This window comes from Dermacentor silvarum, chromosome 3 (genome assembly GCF_013339745.2).
Source record: "Dermacentor silvarum isolate Dsil-2018 chromosome 3, BIME_Dsil_1.4, whole genome shotgun sequence".
In the NCBI taxonomy this organism is placed as follows: Eukaryota; Metazoa; Arthropoda; class Arachnida; order Ixodida; family Ixodidae; genus Dermacentor; species Dermacentor silvarum.
The window spans coordinates 174,589,309-174,606,289 of record NC_051156.1 but is presented as its reverse complement, the minus strand read 5'-3'; the positions used below and the strand labels follow the sequence as shown (position 1 = coordinate 174,606,289).

Below are 16,981 nucleotides of genomic sequence, written 5' to 3'. Positions count from 1 at the left end.
CCAACCGTGCAACATCACTTGTAAATGTACATGAGCTTACTGTAATTTTACAAGTGACGGCACCATTGTTGCGGTTTTCGACGCGCTGCGTCTGGAGGCAGGCATATTAGTGATACACACGTGAGCGTTTGAACTTGGTGAGCGTTAAATAGTGATCCGGTGGTGGAAGACCCATACAGGGTGCCTCAGCTATCACACAGCAAGGTTTAAAAAAATGTCGCAGTTTCACCCGAAAGGCGAAGTACCAATTTACGATAGCAACTTAGTAGAGGATACGGAGTAAGCAGGATAGTAGGTTTATCAGCTGTATAAACTTGGACATGCAGCAGCACCAGCAACGCGCAGAACTGGTGTCGAAGCCGTCACGTTTTGCCCGCGTTCGCACCGAACGCGCGCGGCGTTGGTGACTGTTGCCAGGGCGTCTGGGGGCGGCTCGGAGGTTTTCGACGAGATCAGAACGGGAAACTCGTCGAGCAGCGTCGGAAGTCTTTACCACCTTATCGCCTCGCAACGTTTTTATATAAATACGCATTTGGTGCCGCGGCTAAACGCGCCTCCCCTTTCTCCCTCCCTCCCGTCCCCCCACGGCCCTTCGCGCGACGGAGGAAGCCGCGTTTGCTCTATATATAGGGTGATTGTATAGGAGGAAAGAGACGCCTAATTCTGCAGCCCTTCAGGGAGCACGGCGCAGAACGTGCGTTTGTTCTCCGCCGTGCGTTCACTCCCCGTGGAAACCTCGCGCCCTTTCACTAGCACATAAAGTGTCCGGCGCGCGGCGACGATTTCATCGCCGTTGATGTCATACGGAACCTCACGGCGACGACCACGGCGACGCCGACGGCAGAAGTCCTCTTTGAATGTCCATATAATTGCTATCGCAATAAAATAAATAAATAAAGACGGATTATTGTACCCAAATTAGACAGTGCCTGTTGTTTGGAGTGTTATTAAGAACCGTCGGTACATTTACAGCGAAGCTGTGAAGGGCCCACTCTTCGATGGTCGCGTCCGGCAATATAAATAGTCACAGGCCTGCTCTGCACACGCAGCACAGTCACAGCGTAAGCTGGTTGAGCGGCGCAAGAGTAGCTCCAATTTCGGCACCACGCACAGCAAGGTCTTCGCGGGCGAAGTGTCTTCGCATCGATTATGACGAGAACAATCTGAACTGTCCGCCCGGCGTCGGCGTCGACGGCGAGCTGCGGCTCTCTGCACAGCAGTCTGCTCAGCCCGATGATTCCTGGTTGTAGCCGCGCTCCTTCAGCAGCGGTTCGTACCTTGCGAGGAGACGCCATAACGTGTACGAACAGGTACCCATAATACGTGGCGCACATCTAACATCGAGATAGCGTTGATTGCGTTGATTGCGTGCCTCGTCTGAATCGCATCGCGTCTGAATCGCATCTCGTCGCACGCGGCGGTTCCAGGCACGTTAACTAGATGGCGCCACCATACTGGCGGAGGCTGCGCGCCTGCCTATAACGGGAATTTTTCTTCTGTCTGATAGCAAGCGCTTACATGGCTCAGTGGTGAAGTGTCCGACTCCCACGCAGCGGGCCTGTGCTCGATCCCGGCGGAGAGCGGGTACTTTTTTTCGCATTTCCGGCGATAGCGGTTACGCGCGGGGGGGCGGCGGCGGCATCATCGCAACCAGAAACGGCTATTGGAATGAGCCCATAACAGCTAATACGCTGTCAAAAAAACTCTCATTGGCCGTATGCTGTATGTGCGAGTGAAAGCGCGCGAGGGCGAGGGACGCGCGCCTTCACGGGGAGAGAACGCACGGCGGAGAGCAAATGCGACTTATGCGCGAGTGAAAGCACGCGAGGGCGAGGGACGCGCGCTTTCACAGGGAGTTAACGCACGGCGGAGAGCAAATGTGACTTCCCAGTGGAAGGGGAGTGGTGGGCGAGGAGAGCATTGAGGAACCCTAGACCACGTAAGAACCGTGCCCTAGACTGTGCGTGCGCGTGCCCGCTCTCCCACTGCGGCGCATGCGCGCAGCCCTGCCGTCCTCGGCCGCCTGTGCTACCTGTGCCGCCGACTCTCTCTGGGCTTTCGCCCGCCTCTCCCCTAACAGCGTCGACAACGGCGTTTAGCCGTTCCGTCACGTAGTCAGCGTTTTGACAGCGGTCGTGTGCGGTCACACAAACAACGCGCACAACTGTTGTCGACGGCAGCACATGCCCCGGTGCGAATGCGGGCAACGGGGAAACGCGGGCGGCGTCGGCAGCAGCTCTGCGCGTTGCCTCTTTGGTGCTGCAACAATTTCTTTCTCTCTCTATCTCGCTCTCATTTTCTCTTTCCCTCTCTTGAACATTGCGCGCGCTGCGCGCATGCTCTCCTTCTCTCTCCTTAACGTCCCATGTCAAGGCAACCTGTGCATGGCACGGAGAGGGGGGGAGGCACATGCCGCTCCGCGAGGTGGTTGCTAGGCAACGCAGTGACGTGATTTTGCGGCAGCAGGCAGCACTTTTTCCGGTTAGCTAGAACAGCTTCGCTCTTGTAAACTTGTAATACAATTAAAGCTTGATATAACTTGTCAAAACTTAGGAAAGACTATTGAAAAGTTAGCTAAATCTTAGCAAAGGCCAGGACCACCTAGATGCTCATCAGCTCCCCTGTCTTGCATTGCGCGCCTAGTGCTAGCTTCTCCAATTTCTTACTCCCTCATGACCCCTTTGTTGTGAATTAGTAATTAGCAAAGTTTTAATTGATTTAATTGTAAATATATCAATGAGTAGGTTAGAATCGTAACAGACGTCAAACTGAGCTGTTTCCATAGCGTGCTTGGTTTTACTGGCGAAAAGCGAAAGCCCACTGAATATGAAAATGCTTGGAGGCGATTCAGCCTCTATAGATGACGTCGATGAAGGACAACGTCTTCCTGTGCAAGTTGGGTGTGATGATGGGGCGAAATCACTGCGCGCAACATTCTATCACGCCATCCTTCGCGGGAGGGAAGTAGGAGGAGCGTCTGAGCGAATATGCATTTGACTGCACTATGCTTCGGGATCGGCCCAAGTTTTTAGACTGCAAATACACACGGGAACTGCTTTCGACTGGACTACCTTCAGGATGGGTTAATATGTTTAGAGTGCACATTCTCAGGGATCGGCGTACGAAATAGGCTTGTAATATACATACGTACCCGATAAGAGAAGTGGCGTTAACTTGCCCATGAAGACATTGTCATCAAAAGAGCATGGGAGTGCTCACCCTTGCGCACGAGACAGCTGCACCATCAGACAGTCTCAGAGGTAGAGCAAGCAGATCATTTCAGGCTCGCCGTTGAGGGCATTACGTTTCCTCGATGTTGACACACAAAATCGGCGATAGCTGTTGGAGCTTCGCGGAACGAACACGGGTGCTGCTGTCGCCGCTCGGCCACGTATATAACATGTAAGGTGACGTAGCAGCAAGCTTCCAACACCATGTGCAATCTGCTCGGCACAGGATGACGACCAACATGCGATTTCGGGTACTGCACCGAGTGACTCCTTGTCTAGCACGAAAATCTAGCACGAAAAAACACCAGCAGTCGGAGACAAGCATAATAACCGAGTCTCGGTTCACTGCAAACCGCTGCAGACAGGTATCCGCATAAGTGGGGCAGGAACTGTGGTTGCTGTAATGTCAACGTGAACTGAAATCTCGTTAAATACGGTTGCGCTCTTCGTGGTTTGCGCCGGCCTCCTGAGAGTGAAGAAAAGAAGAAAGAAAAAACGTCTGGCGTGATTGTGTGATCCAACAAGTATATATCGGCAATAAACTTCAAGACGCTTTTCATTCTGGTCAAATACATGTTAGACTGCTTGTTCAATGATTATTGAAGGATAACGGCGAGACGAATGGACGCATTCCAGCAATAAAACAGCTTTTACGAAAGTGCGTGTGTCCTTTTATTTCAATTTTTTTTTTTGCGGTGTAGTCGAATCGGGTACAAACGAGAATGTCGTTAGCAGTTAACATTCCAAAAGGAGGCAAAGCCAGAAACTGCTATGCAACGTGGCTCTGACGTCTAGCCGAATATTCATCAATCTCGTGAGCAAGACGACCAACACATGCAAATATATTACTAAATAAACAGGAAATAGTTGAATTTATTCACTGTGATTGATAAATTAGCCACATGAATTGTTAGAGAAAACATATTAGAAATAAATACTGGCTTTCATGAGTATCCGAGAGTGCTAGATTGTCTGACGGTGTGGCGTCTTCTCCAAATACATAATTATAGCTTGCACCGATGGTAATCTGCAAGTTGAACGAGTTTATCGTCGCTTACTTCAGACATCACTGATAGAACCAATAGATAGCCAAATCGAGTAGTGTTGCCCACAGAAAGTGCTGCAGACACTACCAAGTCATCTCCAGCATTTCTCGGGATTTATTGATTATTTGTCGATTATCGATTAGCTCTTGATTCGCTATCGATTGGCTATCACTTGGTACTGGCCACGTATTTGGGCTAGGCTAAGCACTACCAAGTCATTCCCAGCACTTTCCAGAATTTTCCGGAATAGCTAACCAATCGATTATTGGTTAGCTATTGATTGGCTATCGATGACTGGTAAGCGCCTAAGTAGTCCCAACCATGCTTATCTAGACTTAGCCAACCTCAGCTTCGCTAGTTGAGAGAGGTGTGTGTCATTGCACTTGGACCCTTATTGCACGGCCACCAGGATCGGCCCACATTTTCTGTTTACGCGTCACGCGCTTACGACCGGCTTAAGCAGCTCCGCTGTTAAAAGGAGACGTGCCATTTCATTTTTCGTTGGGCTCAGTCATCAGTATGGCGACACCGCTGAAACGGTAATCGTCGCGCAGTGGTCTACTTCAAGATGACAAAGTTAACCCCAGGAGCTGCGGCACAAGTGCAGATGGTTATCAATTTGTACTGCCGGGCGCATTATCAGCGCGGAAAGCGACACCTTGCGCGAAATCCTGCGCTTCCTTTCCGGCGAGCGCGATCAAATTTTGTACACAATACTATAAGTGCACCACTGTCGGGAAGAGATATTCAAAAGCGTGGCCAAGAAAAATACGGTTGGTCGCGATGTCTGACACCAGAAATGGAAGCGATGGCTCTGTTCCAGCAACTTCGTCTGCCGCTACAGTATCCAATGAAAGTGGAACTCTGCAGCCATGTCGCGATTTACCCCAATTGTCGGATGTAATGTTCGAGACCACGACCGGCAATTCAACTCTTCCAAAGGTATGTCCCTCATAGTTATCTGCTTCTTCTGAAGTTAATGGCGCTGCGGACTGATTGTAGTGTGCGCCAAGGGGCCATGCTGCAGTTCCTGCGAAGTACTGTATAGCACGCCTGTAACATATGGCAGGCCAGTAACTGTCCTATTAACGCAGTCCATAGAAGGGGAGCTGTGCAGGGGTACGGTGCTTTGAACACCATGACTTGCGATTTAACTTGTTCAGCAATTGCAGCGGCGCATGCAGTGTACATCTAACTACCAGGCAGCGTTTCCTATGCAAATCATTGCACAACATGACGAAGTACCTGTTTCTATGCAGCAGAGTTAAGCCTCTTCCTGCTGCGTCGCAATACAATAACCTTCCGAAGTTGATGACTCATTCACGCGCCATTGTGCTGAGCTATCTCTGTGTATTTGGTGCTGTGTTTGTTGCATAATGCTTTGGAAAATGAGCGGTTGGAATGGTGCCGGGTTGCCAGATAACTGACACGGACCGTATGGGTGCGGAGATTTCTCATTTGCGGCTTTTTGGGGGTTTAAAGAGCAGTAAAAATAATAAAATAAATTCGCAATTGAAAACGAGAACAAACTAGTCCTCGTCCACCGCTCGCACGAGCGACTTTGTTATATCTTCCATGGTTATGAAATAGACCTCAGAAACGCTATCTACTTCATCAATAACATGATGTAGGGTTCGTTGACCCGACATTATAATCGCACAGTGCCGGCTTGTAAGGTTTGCCGCCATATCAATACATTGACACGGCCAGAAAGAGGGAGGAATCTTCGAAGCCGTTAAATGGACATCAAAAGGACTACAAGTGCTCAACATGCAGTTTTGGCACGTGAAACTGCGAATTATTTTTAGTTTTGTTCTTGTGCTGCCATAAGCACATGTCATGAAAATGTTCGGGTGGTTGTAGTCTCATCTCACAGGTCCTTTTATGGTGTATAGTAGTTATACAGAACTGGCTCAAGCATAGCTTATGGCAATGCGTTCGCTTCCCGCCAGCGGCCTCATTCTGATGTGTACCGTGCACTGGGTGCTCATTAAAGAACCTCGGCTGGCCTGTTTTCATTACGGAACCCTCCACCAAAGCGTAACGTGTTGTGCAGTTCCGTGACTTCAAACTCCACAAATAAAGAAGTATAACTAAATTATACGGACACTTGAGACGCGTTTCTATATCATTGGCGCCGCCATGCTCTCGGGAGTCGGACAGCGCATGCGCGACACGCCGTGCGTGAAGTAGTGTGACCTGCCGCAGGCGGCCAGTGAACACGAGCAAGCGTGAACCGAAGTTCCGAAAAGTGTGGTGCCTTGATGCGCGTTGTTTTCCCGCGCACCTGCAGCGTTTCCGGTCACGTATGCTAACTTTCGTAGGCGCGCTACAGGTGAAATTAAGGGAGCGGCACAATACAAGATTCAACCTGGGGGACTTGCGCACGTTACGGAAAAAAAAGTAACCAATTGCAATTACATATACTGCCTTCAAAAATGTGATTACAGTGACCAATTACTGCCTCACGCAAGTGACAGATATAATGTTCTTAAAGTAAAGTAATCGATTACTTTTACGTGGCTTTCCTGCGCACGTGTATTGACATATCACCAAATAGGGTAAGAAAAAAACGTACAGCTACCCGGGCTCTTTCAGTGCGTCCTTTGCAGTTTTTCACGCGTAGTTTATGATCACTAACGATCGCTTTCGAAAATTGTATCGTTCATACTCTAGTTTTATTGCGTAGACATCATCAGCGACAATGTAAACTTTCTGGATGGGCGCGCAGCAGTGATTGGTGGTTTAATGTACGAACACATTTACTCATAATATTGCGTTTACTTCGGCGCCGCGACGACGCGTCCGCTATGAAGCGCAGTATTAACGCGACAGCGTTAAGGGCCCCGTGTCGCAGAAAATCCGGCGTCGGCGTGCGATGTCATGTGTATGCGAGGTACATGTGTATGCCACGCCTTCTTATATGACATGTGGTATATGCGGGTTACATTGCTACGCCATTCTATCATTAATGTTGCTCATACCTTGTCTTGCATTCTTGGCAAAGCTATTCCTCGGAATTTTGAGAATGACCATCCACAAACAAATGTCGTGAAACAAAACACCCACAGCGCATGCCTTTTATGTTAAATCTTCTCAGACTGAAATATTAAAAGTACGAAACAAAAACGGAAATCTGAAAATTATGCAATTTTTTTTTTGGCGCGGCTGTGCAATATCTCCGGGATCGCCCCACGCAAGAGGCCGCGTTTCAACCAGAAAGCTCACCTTCGTGCATGGCATTCGCCGCCAGTGTTTCCCGGTAACCATTACGGTTGCTTAAGCTGCAGTTGTCGGGAAGCGTGAGAAGCAGTCAGGCATCTTCGAATGCTATCGCGTTCCACTATCAAAAGCGAAGCTTAAGATTCCTCCAGTTTTTTTTTTCTATGTTGCTGAGGCTAAAAAAAAAAAAAAGCGCTCAAGGTAGTTCGAAAGAAAACTTGAAACAATCCTCCCTAGGCAATTTCCTGACATTAACGACCTGAGGGGCCATCGCTTTCAGACAATACCAGCGCCCGTTCCATTCCAACATCTGGTGGAGCACCTTGATGCCTTCTTGAGGCATTTAGACCTAAACCGAGGAATTGTAAGGGACGCAAGACGACATACACGTTCCTTGGAAATAAACGTAACTAATTACAGGCCGGAGTCATGAGGATGGATAACCGGTGGACCATTAGGGTTACAGAATGAATACCAAGAGAAGGGAAGCGCAGTCGAGGTCGGCAGAAAACCAGATGGGATGATGAAGTTAGGAAATTTGCAGGCGCAAGTTGGAATCAGCTAGCGCAAGACAGGGGTATTTGGAGATCGCAGGGAAAGGCCGTCGTCCTGCAGTATACATTAAATATAGGCTGATGATGATGATGATGAATCACAGGTAACTGGCTTTAGAAAAAAAGTAATTACAGTGAGCGTTACCAAGTAAAAAAAAACGTAATCGATCAACTACAAAACTATAGGAAAAAGTTCACCGACGATTACGATACTATCTAATGCGAAATTTGAGCGTATGTATTTACGTGTTTTCATTTCATGATATAATGAGGTGAAAAAAAATGAGAGAGACATGTAGTGAGTCGGAAATCATCGAACATCTGACCTGCGGGTCAAGTTTTTGTACATAGCTCGTCGAAGGCTCCCCTGTAATCGCTGGTGCCGTTTGGCTTCCAGAAAGTACTACACAATTCGCGTCGCGCTTACAAACAGATTACAAAACAATCGCAAACCATGACAATCTAAAGCGTGAGCGAGCTGACGAGAGCGGATGAGTCAAGTGTATGATGCCCTGTATCTGCCTGTTGAACGTTGCTGTTGCAAATGACAAATAAAACTTCATCGTACAAGAAGTTACAGCTTGAGTGATATTGTGAGGAAACATTAGGAAGAACTCGGAAGCAGTATTTTTTTTTTTTTTTGCAACTTGTTTGGGCAGTACCTAGCGTATGTAATGCGGTCTTATACAAAGGGGCCAGAGACCGCATTTTCTTCAACTTTTGTCTGGTTGTCGGTTGATCTCGTTTTGTTCTCGCAACGATGCCCGGGTGTTCTCGTTTCAGTGCCCGGATAAGGGCTCTGGCTTTTGGCTCAAGGTCACTTGAAGCTCGCCGACAACCGGAGCTACAAGCATTTCATGCTTAAAATGTGACTGGGGTATTACGACCAAATAATTACATTGTCTTTGGGTATGTAAACTTCCGCGTTGCCAATTTTTGACTGCATACAGGTGTCCGACGCAGACATCGGTTTCGAATACCTGGACGAGATGTTGAAGGAAGACTTGGATGATCGGCTTCGCTCCTTCCACAGACCATCTGCTACGAAGGAGGAGAGGTTGTCCGACTTCTACAGGATCCGGCGCCTAAAGATGATCATGGCCATGTGACGCTACGAAAGGGGAATGACTCGAGTCTGCTATCGCGTACGTGTTTATTGACAAGGCCTCCGGCAAGCAACAACTGTTGTTGCTATATGAAATGCGCGCTCTGCCCGATCAACTCGGCCACGGAACTTCTTTTATTATAATGATTTTAATGAGTCACGTGTTTCCAAAAATCACGTTCTGCCTGTCTAGTGCCTGCGAAGTTTTCAATATTCCTTTATATTTGTTTCAGAAAGAACTGGCGGTATTTTATTAGTCATTACAATGAGGCGTTTGGTGCACACTGCACGTGGCTCATTTGAATTGTCGCATGATACATGGGCCAGTGTACCTTACCAAATTGTTTTTAATAAAACCTTCATCCTCATCAACCCATGTCATATTCCTCGCCGGCGCTGCCACATTACTATGACAAGCACCCGACACTGCCCTGTGCCGCTGTATAGAACCCGCCACACTCGTAGATCGTGTGGGCTCCTGAGCTTTCTTCAATCTCCTGTGTTCGTGTTTCTAATGGAGCGGCATACGTTAAGGCCAAACTACACGTTGTTGTGCTGCTAAGCACGAGGTCGTGGGATCGTATCCCGGCCACGGCGGCCGCATTTCGATGGGGGCGAAATGCGAAAACACCCGTGTACTTAGATTTAGGTGCACGCGTTAAAGAACCCCAGGTGGTCCAAATTTCCGGAGTCCCCCACTACGGCGTGCCTCATAATCAGATCGTGGTTTTGGCACGTAAAACCCCATAATTTCATTCTTTTTAAACTACACGTGCACTTACCTGCGCGAAAGCTCGCGCCCGCGCGCGCCCATACGCATGCGCAGATGGAGCGGTACACATCGTATACGCATCGAAGCGCGGCGAGTGCACAAATATCTTATCCAGGCAAACATTGGCGCTCTGGTTGTCTCGCAAAAAAAAAAATTCTACGAAGGCGAAAATAGTGAGCTATGTGAGCGCGCTTTGACGCCCCTCTTGCAGGTTGAAACCGCCATTTCTCGCGAGGCGCGGCAAATGCAAGGAACGCCCGCCGGCAAGCGCACGAGCACTTAGGCCTTTACGCCTTCGCAAGAGGAGTTCGATATCTCTGTCTCGCTGCCCGTGCCCCTTCGTGCACTTGTGGTCCGGACCGTACGTGTCGAACGCAGGGTCCACAGGTGAGCGAGCGTGAGATTTCTGCAACAATGCGCACACTTGTAAGCCTCGTAATAAGCTCCTGATGAGCAACAGTTTGAGTTTGATAATGTGTACTTACTAAGACATAGTGAGCTGACTCAAACGCCACCATTCCTAGTCGGATCGACAAATGTACTGCCGAGTTGTATACGGCTCTCCGAACACAGCGCGCGAGGCTTAATTTTGCGCCAATGGCGTCATGCGTGGCGCGACGGTGCCGCCATCTGCGCCTGCGACGCATGCATTATCGTGTAATGACTTCCATCCTCTGCACAATGATACCAAAGTAATGCGTATGGGCAGTACGATGGCAAAGACATCAACGTTGAGTAGCATGTTTTCGTTACGTGCCGTTTTAGCAAGACCGGTTTTATAGGCTTTTCACGTCAATAAAGAAAGGAAAGAACTAGGAAGGAAAATTGCGCAACGCAATTGAAGTCAAACGAGTCGCTCTAACGCGTGATCGTCAGGTAAGGGTGTGCGGTAAGTTTTACTGCTCCCACGTGGACGCAAAGCCATCATCGAGCAGCGGATCAAGTGCGCACATAAAAAAAAATGCCGGCTCTCCTATAATCGAGAGGCGATGTAAGCATGAAATGGCTACCGGCAAAGCAGATTGATGCCGCGACGCAGGCCTAAAAGCTTACTGAGCCGAAATGAACCTGATTTGAACTGAACCTCGTTGCAAGTCTCGTCTAGATCAAACAAACATACGCGGCGCGCCGGACTCTGCCGGTTTGGTCACGCAGCATGGCGCCATCTCTCGAAGGAGGCGGCGCAAAACCCGTGCAGCGGAACTCACGGACCGCTGACGTTGAAGAGAGCCCATGCGTCAAAAGATGGCCACTAGGTGAATGGTGCACTGTATCTGCCTTTTGAACGTTGGTATTGGATGGCAAATTAAACTTGAGCATACTAGAAAAGTTACAGCTTGAGTGATATTGTGAACAAACATTAGGAAGAAATCGGAAGCAATATTTTTTGTGACTACCCAGGTAGCACAAACCCATCTAGAAGACGTCTACATTTGGGCTTGTTCAAGCCAAGAGGTTGTCTACTATCCGGCTTCTACAAGCCGAGTAGTAGCCTTAGAACTCCACAAGCACTCCTGAAGCCAAGCTAATGCTCCCTCCGTATTCGTCTTGGGGAAGTCTTGGCAAGCTGTTCGTTAGACTATCTGTAGAACTTTCGTATAAAGGATTAATTTGCTTGCCGGAGAAATTATGCAATCCACCTTGCAAAAAAAAGGTTAAATAATGCATATGTTAACCATGCACTAATGCAGATCGCTGGTCCTGATATGCTTTTCTTCTAACCAGTCTTGTGATTCAGGATTTCTAACCAATGTAGATATATTGAATGTGACTGGCTTTAACTTCAAAACTAAAACACACCAAAGCTACTAAGCTGAAAAAGTTCAGTATAATGGTCTAAATGCATGCTTTTGCAAAGGCATAAATATTAAAAGGAGCCACATAGATTTCACAGTTTGTAATAAAATCTGTGAAGATATAATGTTGAGAGGCCGTGTGCGACATGCAATTTCTACAGTGCTGTTCACTTGCAAAGTGTATTAATGTTCTTGCGAGTCTATTCACTTCGGAAGAATGTTATTTCAGTGCATAAATGACATTGTTGGCATATGTATGTATACATGTTTGCATGTCACAGATGGGCTCTCACTATTATACCTTGACAGATTTCATTACCAAACTATGGAATCTATGCAGCCTTTAATATTTATGCCTTTGGAAAAGCATGCATTTAGCACATAATACTGATTTTTTTTCAGCTTAGTAGCTTTGCGTGTTTTTATTTTGAAGTTAAAGCCAGTCGCATTCAATATATGTACATTTCCTAGAAATCCTGAATCGCACCACTGGTTCCAAGAAAACAATAGCAGTACCAGTGATCTGCATTAGCGCACAATTAATTTGGGTATACTGCTAACACAAGCAAAATTCATGCAGCACACAAAGGTTTTGAATGAGGCACATTGAAAAGACATCTTGTAAAATGCCTCTTCTGTAGCCAGCATTTCATAACAATGTTTAAGAGGCAGCAAAATTAGCAAAAAACAAAATTTTATTCTTGCAAATTATGTACATGTGCTTGTCCTGCTTTGATTCTGACTAAATATATACATAGGAAATGAATGGCATGTAATGTCGTGCACTGATTGACTAGACTGCATATATTATGGATTGCATGTCTAGAAAAACTGAACCCATATCTTAACAGAACTAAGGAGGAAGAAAGACATGTCAGCTGGCGGCAGGCCCAGTATCCTTTGATGCATCTGCGCCAGTCGAAAAAAGGGAAAAAAGACCACTCACTTATAGTAAGGCCAGTAAAAGCCAAATGCTTAGCATAAACATGACTAAGAAATAATCTCTACATATTAGAAAAATTAGCGAATACACTTTGTTTTCTCTCGGTGACTACTGTTAAGGGCATGTAATGCGCACACCACTTTCAAACATTATAGAACTGATTCACTCATGATGCATAGTTATACTTGTTTTAAGCCTGGCCTTTCAGTGGCTGTCCCCACAAGACTGAACAATGGCATAAAAGAAACAAATACAACACATAAAAAACTGCTTAAAATCTGCAGGCATAAGCATAGTGCCAGAAGACAGGTATAATTCATTCTATAATTTAAAATGCCTTTTCACGTTCACCTAAAGCATCTCCCATGTCCTTTTGCTGCCTGGAAGTAAATATTTATATCTTTCTTTTACACTGCTTCATGTAAGCAAGTGGCCCTGAACGCCAACTCTACTTAGGGTTCCCAGAATTTATTGCCTAAAGTAAAATTCTTCAGAATGTATACAAGTTTCCCTATGGCCACACTAAAGCATGATGTCACAACATCATGCATAGATGGTCATTGGAAGTTATCTGGCGATTGAGAACAGACTGATATAAGTAGAGTTTAGAACGCCAAGACAAAATGTTAATCCCATACCATGCACTTCTGATCTAGAACCAACAGTCGATTTTAATGAGATGTAAACATGCTACATGATGCTGACTCAGTTAAAAACGTAAGTATATCTTAAATTTCTATATGAAATTACCTGAACACTAAGCTTAACGTAACGTGCTGGCTTTTTATCCGCTCGCAAACTGCAATTCTTCAACCAGGCAGTTGCTGCTTGGCGAATGGCATCGGTCATCACATTTTCCCACGTGGTATTGCTATGAATAGCTTCTGGAATACCAAACCATCTAGTCAAACAGTGCAAGTAGCACGTGTACACGGTATCAGCAGTTGTGGCTGATATCCGAACCATTGCTGCATACGAACAGATTTGCAACTCGTAAATAAAATTTGTGGAACATCAGTTCTATGGAACTGCAAGGGGGAGGAAGGCTTATAAAAGAAAAAAATGTCCACCCGACTTAGCTACACTGGATGGATATTTTTTTTCAAATGTGTTCATGTTTTTATTAATTTTTTTCATTCAAAATAGCACGTATTTTGTGAGTAAGAGTCACTGCACTTTATCTCTAGGCCCAGTCAAACAGCAGCCCTCTAATCTTACCTTCCATGACACTGTAGACATGCACGTCCCTGAAGCTCTTTTTCCGCCGCTGGCCTAGAGTCTAGCTTAAGTTTCCACCAAAACAGTCTGAAAATAGTGGGCAGGATGCCCACAGTAAAGCTTCTTAAGTACCAGCTCCCCATAACAGAGAGCCGTTGTGTCTGAAAAAAAAATTTGGAAGAGAACAAAAGGGATTCAAAGCCGAAAACACCAAATATACACACTGTGGATATTACAGTGGCTGCATGAAGGCGGGTATTAAATCCGCAGAAAAGGTAAGGCAGATGACACTAGATGATTATGCATTCCAGAGAAATTACTGCAGCAATATTTACACACAAAAACTGCCAAGATGTAAACAGCCATAGTATAAAAAAGTATTAACTGAAACTACTGCATATACAACTCAAAAACATGAAGCCACACAATTTCAATAAAACAATGAAGTCAATTTAACATGTATATAAAAGGCATTAGTTACACCTGGCACGAGTTATTATAAAAATGTGCTCATGTAGTCAATTAATAAAGCTTTTACTTACAAGGTGTCATCAGAATGCAGGATTGGAGCTCTGCTCGGATTCTAATGTGGTCACGTTTTTTTTTTTTGTTCACCAAAGGCAGCTTGTAATCAGCCACTGCCATTCTGCCAGTTTCGTTGGGAACACTGAGAGCTGCTAGGAGCCTTTCATCTTGACGTTTTATAGTCTTCCCATGTCTGTGATTAGTACGTGAATGTCTGAAAGCACCTAGAAAAGATAGACAAGAGCCATGCACCCTTTGACAGCTTGGACGGTAGCTAATAACATGTTGCACGACGCAACTTCTACATGCATGAGTATACTCCTATATAGCTGCACATGTTCGATCCTGCTCTGCTCGTTGTAAGTACTTCAAGTCCCATCCAAGCTTTTGGGAACTAGTGCCATCATTCCCTATCTGAGGTGCAACCTGGCTCAAGATTATGTCACAATGGTTGGTATTCTTCGCTGAAATCATGGCCTCACTGCACTACGGGTAGCATTCATCCATAGAAGTGCTTGCATTGGGCAGGCTGTCATACTTTTGCTGTTCAAGGCCTTGGGTACTACAAAAAATGAATCAAAGCGTATCTTATACAACGGGCAACAAGGGAGTTCGCACAAAGTCTCATTTTGTTTTTGTGCGCCGCTTTGCTTTTGGATAACGTAGGTACAGCGCAACAATTTTTGGAAGGAAACAATTAGACAGGAAAACGCTGGTACAGCGTATCCGTTTACTTACAAAAGTTGTTGCGCTGTACCTACGTTATTCAGTATGTACCAACTCGCCCAAATCAAGCTGTTGTTGCTTTGCATTTGTTCTTCACAAACTGAATGCAGCGGACGTATATAAAACGCACGTGCTTACGTCTCGATGCAATCAGTCGGGGACGCAGATATATTATTTGCATAATGATGCAGTTCTAAGTCCATCAACGAAGTAATATAAGTCAATAAGCGGCATAGCTCGCGTTTATATAATTACAGCACCAGCTTAAAACATTCGCAACTTTCGACCACGAGGAAACTAGGCGGCGATTCCGCGAGAAGTGGTTCCCGATGTAACAATTTTAGCACGGTCAGTCGATGCTAACGTCAGTGAATGATCCCACACCAACCAAAATGTAATCCCAACCTGACGAGCTTATATATAGTGTCCGTGACATCGGACGTGCCGCGAGGAAATTCGAAACAACAGCCGTTGCATGAGAAACAATCAACCAAGAGGGTCATGGTACTACAATCGTGTGACAGAGCTTTCTAAAGAGAGAAAAACTTTAACCACTTACCAAAACGAAGCTGAGCCCTCAACGCAGGAACACACAGAGAATGCGATGTGCGCACGAAAGCGACCCGTTGAATCCTTTGCAAAGTGCGGGCGCGCGGCCATGCGCGACACTGCAAGCGCGAACGGAGACAATGCACGGCAACGGCAGCATGGCAGGCGCGGGAGCTAGCGTTGGAAGCGGCCAAGCCATAGTAGCGCACCAACTGTTGTGCCGCACCATGTTATACTAGCCTGTGAAACTTCGTTCAAAATGTTTTATTAAAGCTTTTACGAATTGTGTAATAACGGCACACATTTTATTGAAAGGTTTTGTTGTATTGCCATCACGGGCACACGAAACTATGGCGCGGCTTTTCAGTTTGAGCTGACGCGGTAGGTTTGAATTGGCCATGGAGGAAGGTACCTTCCTCAATGGCTGATACTTGGTACGCGCGCTGTAACCGTCTAACTAGCGGCCTATGCGAAATCGACTCGAGCATAAACCTTGCAGTACGCTGGTAATACACTGTTTTGTGCGGAAAGCTGTTATATGACGATACCATAACGATGTAATCATTCCACTGATGGTGCTGTCGAAGGAATCGTTGCAAGCTGGTAGTAAAATGTGCGCAAGTTTTGCTTGCAAGACTTGGAGATTGACTTTAAAAACGTGTACCAGAGCCTGTACGTCTCCACCAGGTCTTACAGCAGAAGTCTTCAAGACTAGACATATAAGCTATACAGAAGACGTCTAATTTGGAGCTTAACTTAGCACTAGCCTTGTCAAGCTGGGTCAAGCCGAGTCAGGAAGGCTTGTAGCCGACTTTTGCTTCCTGGGTAGTTTGGGCAGTAACAAACGTATGTAGCGATCCTGTACAAGGGTTTGGGGGCCAGAGACCGTATTTTAATGCGATAGCGTTACGGCCCCTGTTTGGCATAAAATCCAGCGTTGGCGTCCAGCGAGCGAAAATATTCTATTTGGCACTAAATACGTCTTGTACCACTAAAGTTGCTCACACTTTGTCTTAGATTCTTTACAAAGTTATTCATCGGAATCTTGAGAATGACAGCCCACAAACAAATGTCGCAGAAAAAAACACTGACAGAGCCTGCTTTTTATGTTAAATCTCAAACTGAAATATTAAAAGCGCAAAACAAAAACAGCAGATCGGCCCACGCAGGCGCCGTGCTTCTACCAGAAAGCTTGCCTTCATGCATAGCGTTCGCCGTCAGCGTTTCCCGGTAAACATTACGGTTACATAAACTGCAGTTGCCGGGAAGCGTGAGAAACGGTTAGATATTGTTAC

At 46.3% G+C, this 16,981-nt stretch overlaps 1 protein-coding gene and 1 long non-coding RNA gene across 2 annotated transcripts; one reads left to right on the top strand and one right to left on the bottom strand.

The window, feature by feature from the left end:
* Positions 1-4,973: 4,973 nt before the first annotated feature.
* LOC125944569 (uncharacterized) lies at positions 4,974-9,516 on the top strand. The gene is made up of 2 exons (XM_049665065.1): positions 4,974-5,218; positions 9,003-9,516. Exons 1-2 carry the CDS (start codon positions 5,060-5,062, stop codon positions 9,159-9,161), a joined length of 318 nt encoding a protein of 105 aa, XP_049521022.1. The 5' UTR covers positions 4,974-5,059; the 3' UTR covers positions 9,162-9,516.
* A 1,809-nt stretch (positions 9,517-11,325) lies between these two features.
* LOC119444128 (uncharacterized) lies at positions 11,326-16,506 on the bottom strand. The gene is made up of 3 exons (XR_007466112.1): positions 15,697-16,506; positions 14,429-14,635; positions 11,326-14,047 (listed from the first exon to the last, which is right to left on the bottom strand). It is a non-coding gene; the product is annotated as an uncharacterized LOC119444128 (long non-coding RNA).
* Between the last annotated feature and the right edge of the window lie 475 nt (positions 16,507-16,981).

What these genes read in the sequence shown, in the direction of transcription:
- LOC125944569 (XM_049665065.1), top strand. Translation starts at nt 5,060, where the DNA reads ATGTCTGACACCAGAAATGGAAGCGATGGCTCTGTTCCAGCAACTTCG. An exon ending in GCAATTCAACTCTTCCAAAG is followed by an intron (nt 5,219 to 9,002) that starts GTATGTCCCTCA and finishes GACTGCATACAG; the next exon opens with GTGTCCGACGCAGACATCGG.